This window comes from Coturnix japonica, chromosome 3, assembly GCF_054131305.1.
Source record: "Coturnix japonica strain WE chromosome 3, WE-NBRP24, whole genome shotgun sequence".
In the NCBI taxonomy this organism is placed as follows: Eukaryota; Metazoa; Chordata; class Aves; order Galliformes; family Phasianidae; genus Coturnix; species Coturnix japonica.
Window position 1 is genome coordinate 26,560,145 of NC_140665.1, and position 25,447 is coordinate 26,585,591.

At 39.5% G+C, this 25,447-nt stretch overlaps 1 protein-coding gene and 1 long non-coding RNA gene across 3 annotated transcripts in view; one reads left to right on the forward strand and one right to left on the reverse strand.

Annotated features, from left to right (window-relative positions):
* Positions 1 to 3,567, forward strand: part of PRKCE (protein kinase C epsilon) — a 254,111-nt gene extending 250,544 nt beyond the window's left edge. For both annotated transcript variants that reach the window (XM_015857526.3, XM_015857525.3), the window contains one exon: positions 292 to 3,567. Coding sequence is in view for 1 of the 2 variants with exons in the window: in XM_015857525.3 (XP_015713011.1) it covers positions 292 to 438 (147 nt within the window). In the remaining variant the exon portion in view is untranslated. The remainder of the gene's footprint in view (positions 1 to 291) is intronic.
* A 17,363-nt stretch (positions 3,568 to 20,930) lies between these two features.
* LOC146761331 (uncharacterized) lies at positions 20,931 to 21,914 on the reverse strand. Its single transcript, XR_014944626.1, has 2 exons — positions 21,778 to 21,914; positions 20,931 to 21,136 (listed from the first exon to the last, which is right to left on the reverse strand). It is a non-coding gene; the product is annotated as an uncharacterized LOC146761331 (long non-coding RNA).
* Positions 21,915 to 25,447: the final 3,533 nt, after the last annotated feature.

Genomic DNA, 25,447 nt, shown 5'->3' on the forward strand with positions numbered 1-25,447 from the left:
GATCTCAGCTTCCTGCTTTATCATCATATTGCTATTCCTTCGCCTGTCAGAGGCCAGCAAGTCTCTGGCAACTCATTGATAGTACTGCTTCTCTGGCCTCTCCTGAACTCATTTATAGTACTTGCTCTTGTAGCTTCTCTCATACATCTGTTATTATTTGTGTGAAGTAGCTCCTCTTTTATTTCAGCCATTCCATAAAATTCAGCTTCTTGGGGTTGGGGAAGCAGGGAGAGGATATTTTATTTTGCTGTGCTATTTTACCATTCACCTTGTTTGTATTTTTCTTCTCAGAAAACCAAAAGGGATGTAAATAACTTTGATCAAGACTTTACACGAGAAGAGCCGGTATTAACTCTAGTGGATGAGACAATTATAAAACAAATCAATCAAGAAGAATTTAAAGGGTTCTCTTATTTTGGAGAGGAGCTACTGCCATAGACATCCTTAGGCTGACAGATGAATGATGCTGCAAGAAGTGATTCTGAAGAGATCGTCAGATTACTGAGACTCGGTAGATCAAGAACTACTTCTTTTACCCTGAGCCCATATCCCCCGTTTAAGTATATATTTATTGTTGTGGTTTTTTTTTTCTTTAATCTTCTGACATGAAAGCACTCTTAATTTCTGTCTCACAAGCAATGCAAAACAATTTTGTATCAGAAATTGTAGATGTAACACACTGCCATATATTTGCAACTTTTCTTTTATTCCTAAGATCTCCCCACAGGACAAAATTTAATCTTTTCATGGAAAATGGAGCCATGCTATTAAAAGCAATTTAACAGATCATGTCATGTAATTGCATGAATTTAAGCTAAGGAGGTGAGAACTGTTTCTTCGGCTCTAGTGGTTGCTGTGAGATCTTTGCTTAAATGTGGAACAAGTCTTATATTACCTACCCTTCATTCAGTAAGTGAAGAAGTCTGCATTCTTTGGGGTGTAGTCCTCAACTATGAATGTCTTACTGAGGTGAGGTACAAACATAAAGCAGTCCAGAGGAAGAAGTAAATCACTTAAGACTTTCGATGAATTTCCTCATAACATATATGAAAACATTTAGGAATAAGAAGAGTAATGAAGATAACTGAAATTATATTCTAAGAAAGATCCTATATGGATAGATATTGAAGGGCTAAAGAATGAAAAGCCTATAGTGCTTTAACACAGCTATATATAGGCATTTTACAGTTTTTTAGGCAATTGGATCCATGTTACTAATCTGAATATCCATTGAAACAAACCGTTAATGTGATGGCAAGCCTGCAAATGTTTATAATTAATTTTATATTAAAAGTTAATTATAAGCACTGTAAGTCTGCATTTTCCATTGTAGCTAAGTTGATAAATAATTTCTTATTTATATTTATTTTCTCAGCAGTGTGTTACTTTTGCACACTTTTACAAAACCATAATACTACTGTGTTTGTTGTTTTTTATGTTTGAAATCTTAAAAAGAAAACTGCTTTTAGAAGTCACAAAATAAGGCTACACATGCATTCTGTGGAAGTGTGTTGAAAAACTGAAGATCAAACATTACAAACTGACATTATCGAAAGCTGTAAATTGATTTTTTTTTGTGTATTAATTGAAATGGTAACTCATGTGGACAATATTACTAATGTGAAGTTACCTCCTGTAGATACGCTAACAGTGTTATGTACTTATATTTCCAGGAGTACCCTGTGGTTTGTTTTGGTTTCTTGGTTTGGTTTTTTTTTGTTTTTTTGTTTGTTTGTTTTTGTTTTTTTGTTTTTGTGTGTGTGTGTGTGTACATGTATCGCTGAGGTCATTTTATTATATATTTTACTGGACTGAGTGAGCGGTCATTGGAATCCATTTTAATTGTTGCACATGGATTTCCAGCTGCACAAAAATATATATACTTGTGATTGGCAAAGTGGCACTAAAAAGCTTTTTTGCCTTTTGTACAGGTGAGATTTTGTATATAGTGTTTGCTGCAAGGCCTGTGGAATTCATTGAATATAGAGGTATCAACTGCTGCATGTTCAGGCATACTATTAAAATGTTAGTCTATGAAAGAATAATTATAATAATGTCCATGTGCAATACTCTTGTATGTGTATTGGTTCAAGTTACTGTCAGAGAGATGAGGTTTTTGTTATAAAAAGATGTAGACATATATTAAGCTATACTAAATCTCCTGTATAGTTCTCTTCAACTCTATTATGATATGATAGAGCTAGGAAAGAGAAGGAATGTTACAAATTGTGGTGGACAAAGTATGAACCGTTGGCTTTAAGAGATAATCTTGGTCTCAAGCAGATGAGTTAGTTTGTGTCAGTTTTAAGTCTGGCTGCTCATAGCCTGTTACTGATGACAACATTCAGTTCCATTTTGTTTTGTTTTTAAAACTCAGGTGTAATTATTATATATATTCTTATGATGATTTCGAAATATTAAATATTATGATATATCAATTAATGTGTTGTCTAGCCTACAGGTGTAATAATGGATCAAGCCTTTAGTTTAATTTAATTTATCTTCAGTGATCTTTTGTACTGGGAAAAGACTAGCTTCTGGAGCTGAGTACCAGCGCAGAAACATCTTAATGATTTCATCATCTCAATGTTTAAATTTCTTTCTCTTTTAGAAATATATTGTAGAACTGCCCATCAATTCATGTCTCACTACTGGCTCTGTTTATTTCTCATCACAGTTAGCATTTGACATCCAGGCAAGAACTGATCACAATGCTGAAGTGTTCCTTTCCATAGGTGTGTAGACTGGCTAGGAAGGCAAGTTATTGAATAGTGCACTACTGTTTGTACAACACGAGGCCTTTACATAAAACTATGAGAATTTATTTTGAAGGAAGAAAAGCATCCCTTAAAGCTTTTGTAAAGTAAGCTATATTCCCATTTCTAACAGAGATAATCAGCAAATGTTTGTATTTCAAGAGGCCTCAACACCTGCATTATTTGGTAGGATGCTAGAGAAAAGTCAAGGAGATAAAAACTTTTGCATGGGCAGATATTTCTTCAGTATAATTAGTTAGATCCTCTGCATTGGGTTTACATCAGGAGGTTTGTCTGTTACCTACAACATTTTTTAAAGATAAATCTTAAAAATGGACATTTACATTTCTGCCTGTTCTGTAAAATCTTCCCTGTTCCTTCTTTGTAAAATGAGTGCAAAATGCCAAAAAGATTATCAATAATGATTATAAAGAATCCACTGTTTCGTGTTTTCCCTCCAAATAAACCTTATTAAAAAAAAGTGAAACATGTTTTTCTCCATAAAAAGGTGAAAAGTAACTCTTTCCAAAAAAGGATTAAAAATTACCTCTTCTTAAATTATGTGCAGAATAGTTCTGGCTAAATATAAAATATTCAGTTTTCAGGGGGGGAGGGGTAGGCTTTTTTATTGTGAGGATTTATTTGTACAGTTTGGGTTGTTTTTTTTTCTTATGGATGTAATTTGAATCTCTTGCCATTCATTAGTGTTATTTCATTGTAAACATTATTACTGTGCCAAATGTACTGTATTCAAAAGGATGTGAATGTGTATTGTTTCAAAACCTAATAAATACAATGATGTTAAATCTTATTTTTTTTCCCAAAGTCTTCATATGTATTTCCTCATGAGGAAGAAACAAAGATGAAGGACGAGTATTATTCCTGTTAAGTATTGTACAAAGTATTATGAGCTTGTCTTTTAGGAGTGGACATTTGGCAAAGGAAGGATTTACTAACAGATTCATCTATGAAGAACTAAAGGCTCCAAGAGAAACACAGGTAACGGTGAACAAACCATTTACCTCAGGCAATATAATATTTGCCCCCAAAACTGAAAGGTGAGTTTACAGACTTTTATGTGCTTACCAACTGAGCAATGGTTGCTGAGTCCTAGCACTCTGATCCCAAAATTTTGCTTAGCTGTATTGTTGAAACTCAAAGAGGCACTTTGCATGCAAACACGTGAGACTACTTTAGTCTTTCATTTCACTGAATAGAAGGATTAATAGCATGCATAAGTCTAATTTATTTAATTAGGGATTTAATTAATTAGAGACTTTATTAAATGCTTTTTTAACATTATCTGTCATTGTGACATTATCTGAAATATTTCAATATTTCATTGTGTTTTGATTTTAACCCTAAATTCTTTCAGTTTTCGTGGTCTAAAATTCTTAACATTTGCTTCAGAAAGCCAGCTATCAGCGTGGTCTGGCACTGAGTCCAGTTAACCTCTCAAAGGTTGACTAGATAGCCTTAAAAATATATATTTCTGAATTGGAAGCATGCTTTCTTTTATTCACTGCAGTTTTTGTGTAATCCTTCACTTATTTTCTTCACAATGAGTTTTTGTCATTATACGCATATTCTGAATTCTATGTATGGACAACATTGGCATAAGTTTTGTTGTCTAGACTTTGCCACTTAAAAAACTATGTAAGATCTTGATTTTCTGAGTATGTTTAGCAAAATTAAACCATCTGAAGAGCTTAAAAATCATCCTGCAAACAACAGGCATCATTGGTCTCCAAATGTATCCGTCCATATGATGTTTTCTCTTACTGCTGTAGCTAATGTCTTAGATGTTTCCAGAACACAAATGATGCATATGAGTTTTTGTGCTTGCTGTTAGACTGCAAGATTTGGAAAGACAGCTAGTATAAACAAGTTCAGGATATTCCTAAAACACCTCTGGTGCTGCACCTTGGTGCAAGTATTAAAGGAGCCAGCTAGAAAATATACCCACCTAGATTTGTTGTCTTTAAACAAAGTGGTGATTAGTGGCCTTTTTAGCCATAGTGACTGTGAAGCAGTGAAGTTCACAATCTGTGGTGATAGGAAATAGGTTGGCAGTGGCCACTAAAACTTCAGCCCTGGATGTAAACAAGTCAGGCTTTAGGCTGCTCAGGGAACTAGTTGGCAAGGTCCCTTGGGAAACTGCTTTTGAAGGCACTGGAGTTCACCAGTGCCAGCTACTCTTGAAGTACCACCTCTTATGGTACTCTGCTCTCTGTGACAGCAACAGGGCCAGAGAGAACAGCATGGAGTTGTGTCAGGGGAGGGCCAGATGGGGGTGAGGGACAGAGCGGTGGGCACAGAACAGGCTGCCCAGGGTCATGGCACCAAGCCTGCTCAAGTATCTCTATGTATAATAAAATAATTTCCACTCCATCTTTCCTTTACCTCATCATTGCTGTGGAAGCAAGAGATAAGAACAGCAACCTGAGGTGGAACACAAGCTACCAGTGTAAATATTGTGAAATTGTTACACAAGACTACCTCCAGAATTTGGAAATGCATTAAAGAATTCCAGGTTTGTACACGGATGTTTCTATTGCTGATTTGGGCATCGGTCTGAGAACTGATGTGAGCATTGCATACAATTATCATCACTATCCAATACCACCAGTTTGATTTAGTGACTGGTGTACTACAGGAAGCAGCATGACTATCACTGCTAGTAACCGCAATAAAGAGTCAGCTCCAAGCTGATGTTCTTCTGTGCCAAAGTAGATTCTCATTTCTCTAAGCTGAGCAAGTCTAAATGGTACAATTTTGTGCAAATTTGGTTGGCTCAGCAAAGCCCCCATTGGCCCCAGATCTATGACCAGGGAGGAGTTATGATCAAGCACTGACGACTGGTGCAGTGAGTGGGAAGGAAGGAACGGGAGTCCTGCCTTTGGCACACATGAGCTAATTTGTGTTAGTTTGATCACCTTATGTAACTGTTCACTTGACCTTTTGGGAACTGGCCAGATGTTCCTTGAGTGACAATAAATACCTCCCTACTCAAATATAACTATCAGATGGTTACAGTGGTAGAGAAAGACTGGTATATCAACATGAAGAAGCTTGTCTAAAATTAGTCAGAACCGTGCTTGTTACTTGTGACCTTTCACATAGAAAAAAATTAAAAAAGAGCATATATGTAAATAACCTCCCATTTTCATTGACAGGACTGGCATAGAGAGCGAAAGTTTCCTTTTGTACAAAGGAAAAGATATTTTATGTTCATCTTGCAAATCAGCAAACTGAGCCAAGGTGCCACAGTGGTGCTTTGACCATTGTTGTGTGAATATAGTCAGCGTTAGTGTTAAGAAAAAGAACATGGGTGGATCTTGTCAGTGCCTCTTCTTACTGTACTGGTGTTTCTGAGCATAAGGTGTTTCCAGACTGTGCTTCACAGAATACCTGCAGGTGGCCTCCTGTGGAAAGACTTTGTGGCTGCTTGGAGACCCTTAAGATCCTCTTTCTGGTTTCTAAACCAAACAGTGAAAAGCTGTTTGTAATTGGGTACAGTGCTTGGTGCATTAGGGAGGTGGCTTTTGTTATAAAAATGAGAGAAGATGCATCTGTGAGCTAAGCTTGTAAGTGAAATATGGTCACACCCAGGCAAAGTTTGAGAACTTTTGTGTTCTAAGAAAGCTATTCACTCAAAGGCTGTGATACATTAAAAAAAAAAAAGAACAGTTTGTGTTTATTTTTGGTTTACGAGCAAGGAGAAGTATGTGAAGACATCAGGCACATTGAGGCGTATTTTTTCTAATAACAGTGTGGTTGATTAAGGTGGACAGATGAGGGCCACAGAGATTATGCAAATGTCACTTAGGTAAATGTTTGTGTTAGGGTGGGGATGAACACTGTCCTGTTTCAGAAGTGAACTGAAGACCTTTAAACTTTACCTGCTGGGATAATGTGGATACATTTGTTCTTTGATTAAACCATGTGCTCTCTCCTCACATGCTAGTGCATTGCATCTGCACACTTAATGTAGTATAGGACTAAAGCTGAACCTCTTAGATCTCAAATTCCATTGCTATGAGGTCTTCTTACAGTTTATCATGCTGCTTTCCCAAAGTACAGGGATGTGTGCCCATCCCTCAAACACCCCATCCTAGATGCTTAACCGAGTCCCTTGGTAACCCTGAGATCAGTCCTCCCAGACTGCAGAAATCCTGGCTGAAAAATATGTGTTCTAGAGCAGATCTTTTTAGCACTTTTCCAGTCCCAAATTTTGGACCAATTTTTTTAGCAACTGCCGCCATAAACCTTTGAAATAGACTCTATGATGTGTATCTCTAGGTAAAACGTCTCTGAGTGTGTTAATATCATCAGTTTTCAGTCAGTCTCCCAAGTACAGGCCATAAAGTTCTGATCCAAAGTCTACATTGCAGCAGGTCCCTCATAGTGATCTAGCGCTACTCTAGATATGAGATTGCTATCACCTGACCTCCCCTTACACATCAGCAGTCCTGTATGACCATGCAGCAGCTGGACACATCTTGACTTCAGTGAGAGAAGAAATGTAAAGCTGCAGAACACCGCTATTCTGATAAGCTGAAGAAGTACATAAGTAGCATTAGCCTCCATAAGGAGTCCGCTTGCAGACAACGCCCTCCTCATACAGTCCTGCTGAATGCCTGAGAAACCGTTACTTTTCTGAGGGCCAATACCCAGCTGTGAACTGTCAAGATGCTCATCTTAGTAACATAATCCTTTTTTTCTTTTCCAATTGCTTGCTCAGGAATAAATATAACACGCTGCAGGAACATTTTGCAGTGGATAATAATGCTGCCACCATGTATTTGGTTGATATACTGACAGAGATCTCCAGCTGGGAGAGTTCAAATATGAAAGCTGTACTGATGTTTCTGTTCTTGTTAGTATTCTTGCTCTCACTGGGAGAAAAGTCTGGATTATGAAGAGGAGCAGGGAGTATTAATTTTCATTTACTGAACTGTCTAGAAATGATTTGAACCACCCACACAAGCTGATTTCAGAGCCAGTGAGGTTATCAACACCAATAAAAAAGCAGTTGTCACACAAATTAGACATTACGCGTGGGCAAAAAACTGCTGGTGTATTACTCTTATGCAAATTGAAAGTATTTCTATAACCTCTGACCCTGCCTGTAAACATCAGATTCCAGGAATTCTGCTGGAAACCATACGTTACTAAGGTAAAATAATACTTAGTAGTGAACATGGTTTCCTCAGTAAAAGAATCTGGAAGTGGAAGAATGCAAGACCTTGAGATGCACTTCTGAGTGTGAGGAAACTGCTGAGGCCATCTCCTGCCAAACATCTGGGAAAACATACACCCCTTCGGAGCTGCCAGTGGAAATATGTAAACCACACATGGCTGTGATGCATGAGCACCTCGTTAACATGCTATCAGGCATTCCCAGACGGCAGCTGTGCAGGGCCAGGAGTAAGTGGACACGCAATTTCAGCTTGCTCTGACATGAAACGGGAAGTCATGGGAGGCATTCAAAGAACTAAGTGGAAGGACAGGGAGGTTATTTTAAGGACAGCAGAAGAAATGAGGAAAAAGTTGGTGAGAACGGGAAAGATAGAAAATGCAGCAACAGTCCAAAAGGAAAAATCTCCTTGGAATGGGAGGGGATTTCACTGTGGTGAGGAAAGGTCTGAAAGGTGGTCGGAGTAAGAAACGGATCTTGGATAGAAGCTATATGTAGAAGTGAACAAAAGGAATGCAAAGTGGATGTCTTTGCCTTGAAGGTTTGCTCCGAGATACGCCCAAGCTGCTTTTAACATAACTAGCATGGATACCAGTACCTCAGCTGTGCAGTCTCTTGTTCAAATAGTTATCTGTCACCTGTGGGAGGGGAGGTCACAATCAGCAAAGAACTGAGGTGGCTGCTGATTACGTCACCAGGAGTAAAGAGCTAGCTACTTTAAAGCTAACCCAGCTCATTTGTGCCCCATTTTAAATGGCAGTGTTGACTTACACTTGAGAAGCATCTAAATAAAATCCCAAAGGTCTTCATGCTCATGAAAAATATATCATGTATGTTTTGTCATAATGGAAACATCAACAAAAAGTCAGCAGCACAAGGTAAAGAATTCCAATGTCAGTCAACAGCTGTTATCTCACTGCCATTGTGGGACTATGTCACATGGACACACAAAACAATTCAACAAAACAAATATGAGAATCATCAAATAACTACGCAACTCCAGTCTAGAAAATTATTTTAGAGCAAAAATTGTATGCAGTCAGAAGACATTTGAATTTATCGATATTCTACTTTTTTATTTGCTCATTTTTCAGAAAAGAAAGCTATTATAATGTTACCAGTAGACCAACCTGACAAAAGTGCTACTTTTCAAAATGATTTATTTCATTTTTTCTTTGCTTCTGGAAGGTCTTAAGTGTACCATGTTGCGATTGCTAAGCCAGCTTGTCAGCTCATGGAGGCTGAAAGGGGTGATCCTGCTCATCTTCTGTTCTCAGACACATGATCCCAACTTTGTGGACACTCTGAGCTAGGATTCAAGTGTACTAGGTGCTATACTCCATTCCTCCTCTGTGTTTATCTGTTCCCTGAAGTGTTCTTATGGGAAATGCTGTAGGTCAGCATCCACTCTCACAATATGTGGAGATGATTAAGCACGCTCTAGTGCATGAAGAAGGCAGTCTCCCTTCCTGCCTCTTGGAGTTTCCTGTTTGCACTTTTTGCTTTGCACTGGCTCTGGCAATTGCCTGACCTCTTTTGAGACGATCCAGCTTGCAAACATGATAGAAAACTGCTAACTGTCCATGTCAATATTCTTTCATTTTAGGAGGCTGAATTAGTTCCTCAAAGGGTTGTCTGCATGCAGAACTACTAAAAGCAAGCAGTGAGGTTGTGGAATGGCAGGTAGAGAGTGGAAAGTCTGGAGTAGTGGGAGGTAACCTTACCCCTTCTTATTTAAATAGATTGAGGGGACACCACTGCAAAGATGAGAAGTGGATAAAGGGCAATCCTGTGCTGAAGGAAACTAAGCAGGTCTATCAGTGGGGTGTTGGACTGCATTGGAACCCTTGCTGGTCTGGTGCTGGTGTTCTGATTTTAAGGATGCAGTTACTGAAATGGTAATAGTTCAAGTGTAATGATTCAAATGAGACATAAAATTAAGTTCTTGAAGTTTGGATTTTATAAAAAAATACTCAACAAGAAAGCCCGTAGTTTTCAGGGGACATATTTGATAGAGAACTAAGATAAAATACAAACACCTGTCACTGAGCAGATGTGAAGGAAGAATTGCCAGTGATCCCTGTCAAGAATACCTTGTCCTCAGACAAGAAGCTTACATCACCTCCAGGGCTGAACAGCAGCCACTCTTCCCACTCAGACATCAGAAACATCACCCAGCTGAGTATGGCATACTGCCATTCTCCACATAGCCTTCATGCTTCAGCCAGAATACAAAGTGATGGCAGCTACTGTGTGAACACAGGCATACATTCTTTCCATGCTTACCAGTATATGGAAAGTAGCAAATAATAGGGCTGACAAAATCATGCCATTTTAGGGGGATGTTTATGTCGTTTTTGGTTTAGTTTGATTTTGTTTTTTACAAACAGGCATTCTTCGGTGACCTGAAAGCCTCTAGGCAGACTCAGTAGGTTACCAGTTAGTACATGCAATTTTCAAAGAACTCAGCGTGGTTAGTATTTTACCAAATACCTGTTGGACTACCAGCTGCTTTGCTGAAACTTTTTGTTTCTATGATTTCCATTGATTTGGAATGGGGATTTTCCAGCCCATTTCAAGCCACCAGCTCACAGCTCAGCTACAGCCTTGTCTAGCAAGATGATGGAAGGTTGGAGCCATTCTTTTAAGGCAAGAGAATTAAGAGCCTGGCCTGTGAGGTGCATGGCAGCTTCAGGTCTTGAGAGGAAAGAAAACTCTTAAGTTCACTGGAGTGGAGCGTATTCTCAGCATGAAGTTCAGCACCTCAAATATTCCTGCAAACCTATTAAGCTATGTGCATTCTCCTCAATGTGGAAATTCGAAAGTTGCTATTAGAAGCATTCCCTCAAACTGTCTGGTGCACAAGCTGCTTTGGGTTTGGTCCATTTATGGCTATTTTCTCACTGATATTATTAATTTCTTTTTCTTTCAGACTAATTTTGTCTCTTCCCCCATCTTTCTATTTTTTTCCCTCCAGTTCACAGCAACAGCTGAAGATTGAGCTGTTAGCTGATATTCCCTCTTACACTGGACAGTTTTACCCATTGACCCAGTGCCTGCTGTGACTTTGGCTACAATAATACAATTCATTCACTGTCATTCACAGCAGGAGAAGCAAAGAAATCGTTTCATTACAGGAGCCCAGAACAATGTTAATACTACCAACTATACATAAACACAGAGCGCTAGTTACCCTCCAGCCAACAGTTAATAGAGGTAGAAGGCTGGATGAATTTCCTTAGCTACCACCATCTGCCAAAATGCATCCTGAATGAACAAATGTCCAGTGCTGTGCTTTGAAAGTTCCAAAAACTTGTGAACCAATTGCTGAATTCATATCCCCCAGACTGTAAATCACAGCTTTCCCAGCCTGCAAAATGATACCAGCTAAGTGCAGCCTCACAGTGAGTGTAAAGGGTTGCATCAGACCCCAGAAACAGTGAAGTGATTCTTCTCTTTGATTTGGCAAAATGTTTTAATAGGTACAAGCACTGACTGAAAGAAAACGTTGGCATTCTGCCTTGTTTTACTACCTCAGTCTCCTTTTCTTCTCTGCAACCCTTTCTCTCCTCACTGCAAAAAGTATTTTAAAGGAAACAGATTTACCAAAATTGCAATCCTGCATGTGAACCAGCCAGTTTTCATGGTATTGCAGTCGATAGCATGTGCTGCTGGAATGTACCTCTTTGGATATCAAAGAGAGATTTGATCAGGAAGCTAATGGGTGTTCTGAGCAGTCCCATTTGTCCCTCAGTTGGCTTTGAATGCTAGTTTTCATGTGCAATAAAAGTAGCCATACACTTTTGTGCAACTGCTATCCAGCACTCACAGCGAGTGATTATAAGTGAAAGGAGCTACTGATTCACTTAGTCATCTTCTATCACAGATGCCCAATGAACAAGCACTAATTGACTCTTTGAAATCTTTTTTAAAGTAATCTATGTAAACAGGAAAAAAAAATTACTCTAAATGCTTGTGGCTTTGTCAGTAGCTGTTGTGACTACTGATCAGTCCTCTGCAGTTCTCTGGCAATGAGAAATGTGTTTGAGATTCACAGTGTAAAAAGACAGATGAATTGGCCTTGCAAACTTATCCCTAAAGTAAGAAATCTGTATTGTCCCCACAATTACAATGAAAAACCACATTATTGGGAGCTTGTTCTTAGGGTACTGTATGTCACATTAAAATAAAGAGCGGATGAAGAGTGGACCAGATTAAGACTCCTATTAGCAGTTTAACAGGAGTGAATCAACACAGATGATTCTTCCAGCATATGACTCTGACACCTGAAACTCTTTCCAAGTCCTATAAATGCACTGTAAATACTTCAGGGAACAAACAGAGCTCATTAGAGGACCTTTCCGTCTGCCTTCCCCCACAACTTCTGCAGTAAGGTCAGAATTCTGCCACTTCTCTTTTTCTCTTCTTGAGACTGCTCAATCTCTTAGTCCTGGCTCAGGAAGGGATGAGAAGACTGGTCTCCTATTGTTTATTTTGCAGACCAGTGGCTCTCTTTCTGACAGTGCTGGGTTGTTCATGCTGTTCCCTCTGCCAGTTTGCACAGTTGGTGAGAGCCCAGCAGCTGCTCTCTCTGACCTCCAGAACCAGGGCATCCTGTTGTCTTGCCCAGCACTGCCACGCCCCCTGTAGAGCAGGGGCAGGGTGGGAACCAGTGCACACTGGCTTCCCAGGTGCACATCACCAGTTAGGACCAGCATTCAGAGTACTGTTGGGAGAAGTAGAGCAGTGATGTTCTTTCTGGAGACCTGTGAGTTATGTTGCTTGCAGAAGAGAGGCCTTTAATGGTATTTGTTTGGTCTGTGTTATTTGGAGGCATCAGCCAGGATTTAATCATGTGTCTTCTCCACAGTTACATCCTCCTATTTTTTTCCCCCTCCTGTGCTTTCTTGTGTCCAATTGGAAATAGAAAGCTATAAAAAGTATTTTTATATATATAACAAGTTTTCAGACGCGTACAGTTTTTCCTCTTATTGTAAGTTTTAATATTGTTGATATCCAACAAATTTACTTGTTGCTTGACATGTCAGTATGAATACATACAATTCTCTTTCCTAAGGATAGATGAAGTGACAGATGATTTCATTGTTGAGTGTACAATAGCCATAAGTACAATGGAAAAGAAGGGCTGACATCTGCTATGGTGATATGTTTTCGAAAACATGTTTTGTCATCTCTTTCTTTTGTCTTTTATGCAATGATAATTAGGAGTGGCAAAGTGAGCATCAGTTTGACTGCTTTGCAGTGATTCAGTTTTACTCAGTAATCTGTGTAAATGCCATCCAGTGTCTGACAGTGCCACATGTACTTCTGTTCCTGAAGTAGCATGCTAGCTGTGAAGAGGCAGCAGCAGAACTGCAATCTAGCAGCCCTTCCTTAGGCCAGCTCCAGGCACCTCCGTTCTGTCTGTGCAGTGCCCACAAAGTGATCCGCCCTAGAAACTTCTCAGGTTAATTTTCTGTGTCAAGTGTTTTGTCTCTCCTGGCTTCCTCTGTACTCTGAGCATGAACTTTCCAGGATGTTTTACATCCACAAGATGCCACGCTGATGAAAACTAAATTACCATAATGACCATTCAATGCTTACCCTGTATCTGATGAATACTCTTTACAACTCTGCTGAATTTAATTCATACACCCTATTGTAGCACAGATGTGACTGATGAGCAATAACATTGTCCACTTGAAATATTCATGTTTTCTCTGCTGTTAGCCATATATCTAAACAGATCACGATCCTACTCTGTGGGGAACTTTTGTTTTTAATCAACATGGCAGTCCTTGCCCTAAAGTCCATTTATAATCTAAAATAATGAACAGATAGATGAGAAAAGCAAAGGAAGGAATTGAGGAGGTGTGTCTGAAAAGGTAAATTTAAAATCAATAGCTACAGTTAGAGCTGTAAGCACACTGCTGCACTTGATGTGCATTGCACAGAATGGGAGCTTCAAACAGGGAGTTGAGGGACACCGAAAGTGTTTACAAGGAATTAAAGTATTGCAAGGGAATCAGATGTTGGCAGAGCAAAGAGTAGGTTTGATCTTCTAATGAGATAAATAGCACAATAGGAGAGGTGAGCTGTCTTGTGAAGAGCTCTTAGAAAAAGACAAACAAATAAGCACACAAAAAAGAGGTTGTATTTCCTTTCCCCTGGCTGAGCCTTTTACCCTCACCTACTGCATCACCTGGACACACTGTGATCTCCAATTTATAACCCACACACACCCTAAGGAAGAGTTGAGTTCCTTCTTTTACAGTGATTTGTCTGTTCAACCTTTACCATCCATAAAGATTTTTCCCTGCCTAGAGATGGTTGCCACTCCAGTAATGGTTTTAATTATTGATAGCCATTCATAGAACATCCTGAATTAGTAGGGACCCACAAGGATTTCACTCCTGAACTCAATTCTGCATGAAAGGAGTGACTCTAACTTCTTGTTCCTATTTGGAAAGTTTTATCAGAAGCTTTACATACTACCTACAGCACTTGGGTTTGAGAGTTTTTTTGGTCTCCAAATAAGTCTGGAGAGGCTCACTGGCCTTGCTCCCTGCACAGGTGCAGCTCTGGGGTGTTGAGCCAGCAGAGCCATCATGAGCAGCAGCTGTGTCAAAGCCATCACCAGCAGCTGGGGCTGCTGAGGGCTGTAGAGGCCATTACAGGATTTAAGTAGGTTTTGCTGCTAGGTTTGAAGCTGAAACTTCATTTTACTGTGGAGACTGATTTGAAGGGTTGCTGCTGGAGAAACACAGGTACTGTAGAAAGCAGGTTTCTTTTTTCTTTTATATATAAGTATAAATATATGTAGTGATGATATAAAGGGTGACTTTAAGAGGTGGGGAGTTGAGAGGTAAGGGCATTTCAATGTGTGAAGGGGCATGGCTTAGTGGGGAAATATTGGTGATGAGTGAATGGTCGGACTGGATAATACTGGGGGTCTTTTCCAACCTTGGTGATTCTATGATTTGCATGTGTGCATAGTAAGCAAAGAGGTTGATCAAATTTTTTTCTTTGTTGTGGAACACGATGGAGCATTGGAAGGAGTCGGAGGAACTCACTGTTCCTTTGTAAAACCTCTGAGATTGAGGTGTGTTTTTCCCTAGTATTGGTTATACAGTCTGTACAAGCACTCAGGATTTCCAGTGGTCTTCCAATATAAAGGGTGAAGATGTTCAGGTTTATTTGTTGCTGAACTATTTCTTGTAGTAGCTGATGGAATTTTCAGTCAGGCTTCTGTTATGTTTGATTGCATTCAAATGTCTGAGTCTATCCCACAAAAAAAGTGTTCTCAAAATGCTTTATATTTTGTGAGATCTTTAGTATCATAGAATATGGCAGAAATAGAGCATGCTACTGTGTTGATATGTAACTGAAGAATCTTATGCAATACTGAAAAATATGATGTGTGAAGTCTTTCCTACACTCAAGCATAAAGAGTATACATACTTTACGCTTTTAGTTTTAGCACAAACTGCTGTTATGCTTCACCATATGCTGGTATGTAGGATCACTTTTATTTTACTCAGGGAAATAAAATTAGATGATCTAGTAAAGACAAAAGCTGTTCTTCAGTACTGAAGGTTTGATAATCCTTTGTTAATCTCTGCTTCTGGTTTCCTATCTCATTTTGTTAAACTATGTGAACTCTAGATTAGAGGCTGTTTTGAAGTTTCAGTAGCGAGGCAAAAGCTTTGAGATGGGACACTGGTGTAAAGGGTAGCCTATTCTTGCCCCTTTCTCACTAGGAGATGGCTAGAGGCCAGAGAAAAGAGCTATGCATGCAGTTTCTTTGTGCTCTGGCAGTTCCACTGTGGCAGTGGGAGGCTGGAGGGTTAGCAGCCTGTATGGGAAATTGGTAATCACAGCCTGAACCTCTGATTAATGAGCTGAGGCAAGTGTTGGGTCAGCTGTGGGAGCACAGGTAACAGTAATTTAGCTGTGCTCCTGAGAGGGGTGGAGCTTGACTCCACCTCCTGTAGACCTCATTTAAGGGCTGACGACCACTAAGGCAGCATCTCTCAGAGATTGCTCCCTGGTGGAGATTGCCCCAGCTTTTCCAGCGAAGGGATCCATATTGGTGAGTTTTCCTTTACAAATAACCTTTTGAATTTTACAAATAACCTTTTGAATATTTGCTATCATCTTTGTTGCCATCTTCATATCATTCAACCTTACACGACCCCATTCCACTCATGTACTAAAACCAACTATTCATAATGCTTCCTTGCGTCTTTGAAGGGTTTAAATAAAATTAATGGGTGAAGGTTCAGGCTAGCTTCATTTTTGTACAATTTATCCTTGGTTTAACTGCAAATGTTACTTTTTTTTTTTTCTTTTCCCTCCTGATAGAAACTTATTTTAATGTAACCATGTGATTATCCTCACAGCAGGTGTAGGACCTGTGTGCTAGATTTGCCTCAAAGCACCTGGAGGGATAAGATAACGTTAAGCCTAGCTGATGACCAACATTTGGCTGGCAGATAATGAGAGAGAAGTTCTCTTTTGTTGAGATACTGTGTAATCAATGAATATACTGTTGTTATAATTAAGAAATATACAGAAGAGTTAGGCTAAACAAGTTATGTTAATGAAGAATGGATGGAGCTTACCCTAAAAGTCTCCACAAGGAGCAGTCTCCAAAAGAGATCCTTCCCCAGTGGTAGTCAGGCTCCACCCCTTCCAGTAGCACAGGAGAACTTACCCAGGTGGCCAAGAAGGCCAACAGCATCCTGGCCTGTATAAGAAATAGTGTGGCCAGCAGGAGCTGCACCCAGATGTAGCTTTACTTGTCCCGGTTTGGTGCAGGAGAGATGATCAGGTGACCTTTAAGAGTCCCCTCCAACTCTAATGATTCTATGATTAAAGCATTGTGTACTAAGCTGCTGTCAGCTGGAAAGCAGATGGCAGCTCACTTCAGTCCACCCTTTTTGCTTCACCATGTGTTATTGTGTTTTGTTTTTTCATTGCTCTGTTGTTTTCAAGTGATTTCTCTGTATTGGTATTTGAAATGATGTGAAAGTCTCTGTGTGGGAAATTACATGTCAGAGTGACCCAGAGAACTTGTCCAGTTTTCTGGGCAATGATGGAGAGGCCATCTGGAGGGAGTCTAAGCCAGGCTGTGACCAACCCTTCCTCCATATAAGGAAGTCTTTGCAGGAGATAGAACCCACAAGAAAATGCTACCTCTTGCAGTGAAGGGTGTGGAAGGGAAGCTGTGAAATACTGGCACTGGTATAGGAAGTGTTCATTAAAGCAATATAAACACTAATGTAAATGTAAGCTGACAATAAAGTCTCTCAAGCTCCAATGGCTCTGCCACTGTGCAGGGGAAGAGTCTGACCTGCTCCTAGTACCTCTACCTGGTGTTGGCTTCGTTTGTATGAGCTGGCAGTCGTGGGAAGACTTCTCCAGCTAGCATTCTGGACCCCATTGGTTGATGCCCATTTAAGCAGCTACCTTTTTACAATGTTTTATATTGCAACAGAACCAATTCTCAATGTGTTTTTCGTGTCTGGGGAAAAGAATTAACTTGAAGGAAGGATGCTGTCACTGATGCTCAGGTAGCAGCATTTATGAATGTCAAGAAGCATCTCTGCTGTAGGTAGTTGCCACCATGGCAGCCTTTAAGATTGAATTCTGGAAGAAATACATAATATGTATTCACATATATGTATTGTTGGACTTTATTATCATCCCTTCAAACTCTATATAAAAGAAAAAGATTTAATATGCTGTAGTTGCCTACTGTGAGGCTTCTGAAATTTCCTCAGGGATAATAATCTGCAGGAAAATCTTATTCTAGATAGAAATTAGATGCTAGACTATGTCTTGAACACTAGCAATACTTACTCTACTTTATTTCTCGTAAAAGTAAAAATGCTTGTGGGTTTTTCTTTTTTCTTTCAGTTCTCTGGACAACCACTGAAGTCTTGCAAACTGCAGACTGAAAAATACTTCTTGATTCTTCTTTTATATGAACATTTCTTATCTTTTTCTTTCCAAAAATATAAAAACTATACTAACGCTTCAGTTAGTGAGTCTCATGCTACTTGGTTGTGGATTTTTAATTTATTTTATTTGAATATTAGTTTCAGGTCATATGGTTGTATCTCAGTGACTAAGAGCAGAGTTGGTTTCATTTGCAGTGTGAAACATTCTTTTGCAGAAGGGAGTTTGTGCTTGGTGATTGGAGCTGAAAGAAGAACATAGGTTTTAGGGGTGTTTGTGTTCTGTGTGTTTTGCTGGTTTGTATTTTTGCATATTTGAACATGCAGCACTTCATCATTCAGTATCACTTGCAGTGATCATTTTGGTGTGCATGTGTTGCTATACTGGGACCTCTTTATCCTCCTCGCCTATGTTTGTTGTTTGACTAACAGAACACATAATTGAAAGGTAAAGAGCAAATTTGGTGGTAGAGAGTTCTTAATAGTGCTTGCCAATATGGCCGGTTAAGTGGTTCTGCAGAAGAGGATGATGGAAGTGGTGTCAAAGGGGCACAGGCTTGAGGAAGCAGCAGTGCTAGAGCAGGGTGCTCTGAAGGGTGGAGGGAAGGCTGACCATACCATGGTCACTCCCTGCTGACCCTATTCTTCTCCTTGTTCTTCTCTCCCTAGTGTATGCATGGCATGTAGGCTCTGTGTATACACAACTGGCAGCTTAATAACACAGAAATTACTACTTATGTCTCCTCTTTGTCTTCCTGTTTGGCTTTTGACAACACAGTTTAAGGCAGCAAGATAGACAGGGGGCAGGGTGCAAGCTATGGGAGCAGACTGAGCATACCTTTCCAAGTGGGTTCCCTCAGCCTCACATTTATTGTTTATTTTATATTCCTCTTCTACACACTTACCAGAATACACTAAGTTGTGCTTGTTGGACTGAACCATGAGTAGTCCCATAGGTAAAATAAAAATGTTTGGTTCTACCATTTTTAATCTGAGTCATTTACTCATGCACAGCTGTGTGAGCAAATGTGTCAGGATAATGTGAATGAAAGTCAGAAGAGAGCAAATGAGAAAAAGCGAGGAAACTGGGCAGAGGGCTGCTAAAGCTGGTATCCCTACTGAGATGTGCATTTCAAGTCACAATGTATGAATGATTACTGCAGCAGAGCAGTACATGTTGTGCTTGAGATTCATCAAAATACAACTGAATAGGCAGCAGAGGCACCTGGTCTCCATTGTCATGCCTCTTTAGTGATTGAAGTATAGTCAGAGGTAAGCCTGGGTCAGGTTACCTTTATCTAACTAGATGGAGGGAAAGGCTCTTTTTATAGCTACAAAATGTCATCTTCCCCTTTGCAATGCAGCCCTATTGGGTAAGGGAGAGTCTTTCTTAGTAACTATTAGTTTTAGGACAAGGAAAATGATTTACATACTATAGAAAACACGTGGATGCTATGACACTGCATGCCCTATTGTAATCCAGTTATCAATGGCCAGGTGTTTCTGTGACCAAAACTGAGTGGGGTGGGGGAGTTGTCTCAGAATGGCTTAACACTTACCAGACATCATGATCTTAGAGAGTCGCGGCTAAAAAAGTGCTACACATTGAAGTATAACTGTGATCATACCAACATTAAAGCAGAGGTTAACTGAACTTAGAACTGCAAAGAAATCTGGTTACCCACTGTGAACCCAGAAGATAAGATTGCTCTTTTGTGATAAGATCTCTGTTGGGAGAAGGGGAAGTCACTTGGAGCAATTTTGTCACAGTCTGGAGGTGGGAATGCTCTCAGATACAGTGATGATTACTAGATATTTTACATTCCAGTGTTGCAGGCATGAATTGGGCACCTCCTGCAATCAAGGAGATAAACTGGGTGTCTTCTGACAGATTTTTGCTTATTGAAAACCTGCACAATAGATCAGGTGTATTTTGATGTTTGCATTCCGAACTGTAAGATGCCACAATTTCATAAGAGCTAAAAGCCCTATAGTTGGAGTGCTTTTTGGGGAAGAATTTTACCTGCTGGACTGCAGAGAAGATGAATGATGTCACTGACTTGCTGTAATTGAGTGGCTGCCTTTTTATAATCCTGTTGATGAGCACACTCAGCACAAGCCTACCTGTTAGGACATAGAGTGTCTAGATATCACTGTTTAATGGAATGCACTGTAAATCCAGCTGTATCTAGCCAGTTGGATCAGATTTGGTATCTGGGTGGATGCAAAAGCAGAACCAGGGGGTAAACAAGATGTTGCCTGGCCTCTTCTGGCCTTAGGCTGATGCAGAATGGGTTATAGCGTAATGGGGTGCATAAGAGGACAAAAACCTAACCAACAATGATAAAAATCTGTGGTCTCTATCTATACTTGATTATTTTTAGTGAGATCCAGAATGTGTGTTCCAGGTGAGGTGTAATTCCCATTTAAGTAATAAACTTTGTCTTATAGAGCCCTGATTACTTCACATATGTTTTGTGGGGTATGTGAATGATGCAGAACTTGGTCTGTACTTTTCTAAGCTTATAGTACTTGTGAATGGGTGTTTCCCAAAATGAGGAAAGACTTTCCTTTGATAGTAGGAATGTGAGTACCCTGTACTTGAGATATCTACAAGCAGAGAGTAATTTGTTTCCTAATGACTGGTAGATGCTCAGCTTCTACCAAAAACTTATTTAAATGCCTCTTAGAAACTGTGCTCAAATGATCACTGTGAAGTCTTTTGTAAGAGAGTGGATTTTTAACAAGAGACCTGGGATCATCAGTGACATCTGAAGTAGTTCCCAGCTCAGTGTACTTAGCTGTTCTTACTTACTGTTGTCTTTGTAGCATAATGTTTTGTGGATCTAGAAACTTGCCATTCTGTACAAATAATTAAAAAAATATATACAAATAATTAAAATAAGAATACAAATAATTAAAAAAAAAAAAAGTATCTCACCTCGCCCCTTTCTGGATGGGTATGGATCTGTGCTGGTAAATGATGGAAAGTAAATAGCAAATCACAAAATGTTGTTTGTGGTTCAGTTTCTATTGGTCTCTGCAGCCAACTACCTTTGAATCAAAAGATAAGAGTACACGTACATAAAGTTCATGGGTGTTTACAGTAAATAACGTATTATTTTTGGAATGTAGTACTGGAGGCAGTGCATCATTTCGACATAATCTTCACCTGTATTTGCTCCAGAATATCTTCATGGCACAGTAGCCTGTAGGGCCTCCAAGAGAGAAAATGTAGGTTTAATTTACTTTCTAAATCATGCAGATAAGGAGTAGTTAAACCTAAATCCTCTGTATCTAGACAAAGTACTGAGCATAAATACCTCCATTTTTCATGGGAAGGAAGTCTGTTTAAACATCTAACACCAGAGATGAAAAATTTCTAATAAATTAGATGCTACTTTATGGTATTTACCTTTTTTTTTTTTTTCTTTTAATATGCATCTGGAAGATAGATTTATTTTTTTAGCTGCATCTTAGGAATATGTGGTGGAATAGCAGGCTATGCAAGACTACCCAAATTGATCCCTGCCTAGAGCTCAGCTTTTAACTTCTGTTAGCCCTTAAAGGATGCACGCATTACTGAGTAATGCTGCCTGTTGATTCTGGAGACATCTTAATCATGATAAGGAAGGTTAAAAGTGGAGGGCTTTGACTTTCTAGTTTTGATAAACTTTGTTCAAAAGAGGTGTGCATCCAAAAAGTGCCTTCACTACCAGCTACAATGAAGTGGATTAATTGTTCAGAAGAATGTGCTGCTCAAATTGGGCGAGTGCTGGCTATTTTAGCAAAAATAAGCATGACTCCTGTGCTTTCTTACAGAAATATTTCGAGTTAGGAAGGAAAATGGGCTACTTACAATTGAATGAAGGAAGGTATTCCCAGAAGTGAGCTGTGGTGAAACCTTTGTTCTCATTCCTGAGGCTCTGATACATACTAACTTTCTTCTGCTTGTCCCTCCCTTCTCCCCTGTTCCCAGCAGAGTGCTATACAGCTGACCTCTGCCAACCCTTTCTGCAATATTTGCCTTCCCATTTCCTGCATGTGCCACCAAGAAAAATGCTTTAAACCATACTGAGCCAGTGTTAAGGCTGTTAAATTTTGGAGTTACCACAGAAAGTTTAATAGTGTCCTGTTACTAGTGCCTCACTATTAGTTATCCATACACGAGGCTGATTATAACTCTAGAAATGTTCTTAGATTTTTTTTTTTAATTCAATTTCTGCTGTTGACAAATAATTTTTGAGATTGAAAGTATGTATAAATGTTGACTAACCTGACCTTCTGCAAGGAATGTATGTGTAATCTCAGCCAGCAATGCCTGCAGGTAACCTGGTGACTTATGGGTGAACCTAGCATATCTCTCAGAAACGTCTCTTCAGCCTTGATCTGAAGATTGTTACTGCTGGCTCACTCATTGCAGCCTTGGGTAATTTGGATTTCTAGTACTTGTTTTGCCTTTGTCTAAGAGATGGAGCCCTCTAGTTATAACTATTCTCTCTTTGTATGTGTACCTGTAGATTGTGATCAAGTTAACTTTTGACCTTGTCTTTAAGTTAAATCCCCATGTCATCCTAACTATGAGGCCTTGTGCCAATTCTGTACTGCTCTCCTGAACAACTTTTTGAAGGTTTCTATTGAGGAAGGAATGGTAGATCAGATCCTTGGTGAAGAGAGCTTCCTTGTATGTAACCTGTAGTTCAAACATGGAAGCACTGTGGACTTTTTGATATTTGAGTATTCTTGTTGGTTTGTTTAGGTAGTTAAACATTAATATTCCCATTTCACAAACTGAGAAACTGGAGTTGAACAGTCAAATTCCTTATCCAGGGTCATGTTGTGATCCAGCAATACCTGGTCCAGTGCTCTGCACGCTGGATGTCTGCTACAGAGCTGCTGCTCACATCTAACCCCACATGCTGCCTCCACAAGGCTGCTGAGATGGTGGTTGTTATCACATCATGTATGCAACCATAGAATGCCTTGGGTTAGAAGAGATCCCAAAGATCACCAAATGCAACCCTGTCACCTCTGTGTCTAGTACTAGACTGGGTTGCAACGCCATTCTCTTTGAGGGAGAGTCAGGGGGAAGATAAAAATAAAATATGGTTAGTATTGTGAAGCCTAACACTGAAAAGCAAAAAATTGTGTAGATTTAATTGAAAGTTAGATGCTTTCACAAGGTATGGAAAGAGTGATGTCAGTGCTTATGCTTTTATTTATATTTCCACAATTACTACTTGCCTCATTAAGTATACAGAACAATAGCAAATGCGTAAGTAGCTGTTGATCCTCCATCAAAAATATTAAAGTGGATTCAGCTTGTAATTGAAAAGTGCGCTATGCATTTTCTCCAGAATTATTCTGAGAAGTGCCTCTGCTTTTGAAGTATTCTCTGTAATTAACATCTGGGTGGGACTTCTGTCATCAAACTGAGGAAAAACAGATAATCTGGTGTAAACAAACATGTTTGTTAAAAGCAAGTAAATATGTACCCAAAGACCTTACCTTGGTTATAGGTACTATTAATGCACCAGCGCGTATGTAGAGAAAAACTTGAAGCAATCTGTAGCTTAGAATAGGTTTCAAAGAAGCCTGCAAATCCAGTTGGCAGTGTCTAGAAGGAATATGAATATTCTTACTGTGTTTTGACCTTGCGAATTCTTTTATAGCGCATATTCTTTGTTAATATCTTTGAGGCTGAAACTGTTGCATTTTCATTGAATCTAAATTCCTTTTCTTTCTTTGCCTCTGGAATGCCTGTTCTTAGTCATTCAACTATTAAAGACTCAGGTGTTTTATTGAATCTAACTTGCCTCAGAACGTTACCATCTCAGTTGTAGAAAATAATAGTATGGATGATAGCAGTATCAATTTAATGTTTTCTTCAGAAAAAGTGTTGTGTCTAGGAGGAGTGGGCTAAAGCCTTCTCTCAGAAGGCTTTGTAAGTTTCTGATATGGTATTTATAACTATTGTTATAATTCTCAAGGGAGGAACCACAACATTTTCTTAGTTCAGAGGGCTCCAAAATCGATAGTCCTGTTTTATCACAAATTCAATTTATTTTCTGACCCAGCAAATTTTGAGGTATTTTCTTTGTGGTGTTGGTGTGTGCTGGGGGAGGAGAAGTTTTGGGGTGTTTTTTGTTTCCTTATTTTTGGAAGGAGTAGTTTATAAAGGCTAGGCTGTCCAATCAAGAAACACAATGGCAGCCAAGATAGATTTTAAAAGGGCCCTGATCAACTGGTTGGATATCAGTTTCCAAAGTATTATTGTTTAATTAAATAGGTTTTTATCTTTGGTTTTAGAAAGAGACAAGACAGAAGATGGTTGCTGATCCTCTTTGTTGTTAGAAGCCAGCAAAATAAATATATTCCAGTGTAGAGTTCTCCATTCTAGACTTCTTGAAGGGATAAGGGCAGCATGAGCCTGTAGGAGACAAGCTGATGTGTTGCCCTTGGTTTCACAGAAAAGTCCATCTTTGTGTAAGTTGTAGTATCAATGCATTACCACTCTGTACAGTGGAATGTCAGTTTGGTTCTTCAGATTTTCTTGGCACCACTATCCTAAGTGAATATAGGAGAGCATAGGCAGAATCCAGGAGCAGAGATCCCAGCATGGGTGTCAGTAAGATTTTTTTGTGGAAGCAGATATTACCCTGTCATAAAGGGCAATATGTGGGGAATAACTCTTGCCCTTGTTCTTGCCCAACCCCAAACCATGTTTTGTGTGCATAAATAACTATGAGGGATTTCCTTAAAGCTTTCAGTCTCTATTACATGTTTTTATTTCACATTAGGTAGGGAGGAGTGGGGAGTAAAATCTGGAAAGCTATAAACTGGGACCTGGAGCTCCTGTGTGGAAAAGCGTGTCTGTTTTTGGAGAGATATCCTATTATCTCCAAACCACTTATCTGTAGGGAAGCTGTGTTCTTTACCGGCACTGGCACTGTAGTCACAGCACTTGTGAGACATTCTTTGCCATTGGGTAGTGTTGGAGCTCCTCACCTGTCGCCTCCAGGGCAGCTCCTGCTAATTCCTCAGACATTAACATACGCTACTCCCAAGGTGAGATAGTGTCCCTAGAAACAAGGGTGTTTTGCAGACTGGGGCCAAAATCTTGCTTTCACATCTGCCTCATACCTTTCCTAGGGGTTGAAAACATTTCAGGGGCATCCTGAAGTTTTCAAGACCACTGTTTTTGAGATGAGAATTGTCAGAGCATGTAATAGCTATCCCTGGAATGAAACTGCAATGGAAAAAAAGCAGTGTGTCTGCGTCACTGATGTTAAAGTAAGTGGTAGCTCTTCCATGGTATGCCTAAGCTGCTTCCATGGGTTGTTAACGGCTGTTCATTAGGAGTACAGTGTTCTTCACAGCATGCCAGAGAACTCCAGTGCCTAGAGCTGCACCTGAGGGTGATTTCTGCATGAAGCCTGGTAGATCAGTGCGACCACTGCTATAGAAATGTTAAGGTCTCTAGGAGGGGAACTGGGGCTTTGATGTGACAGTTTGTATTTCTTTGACTT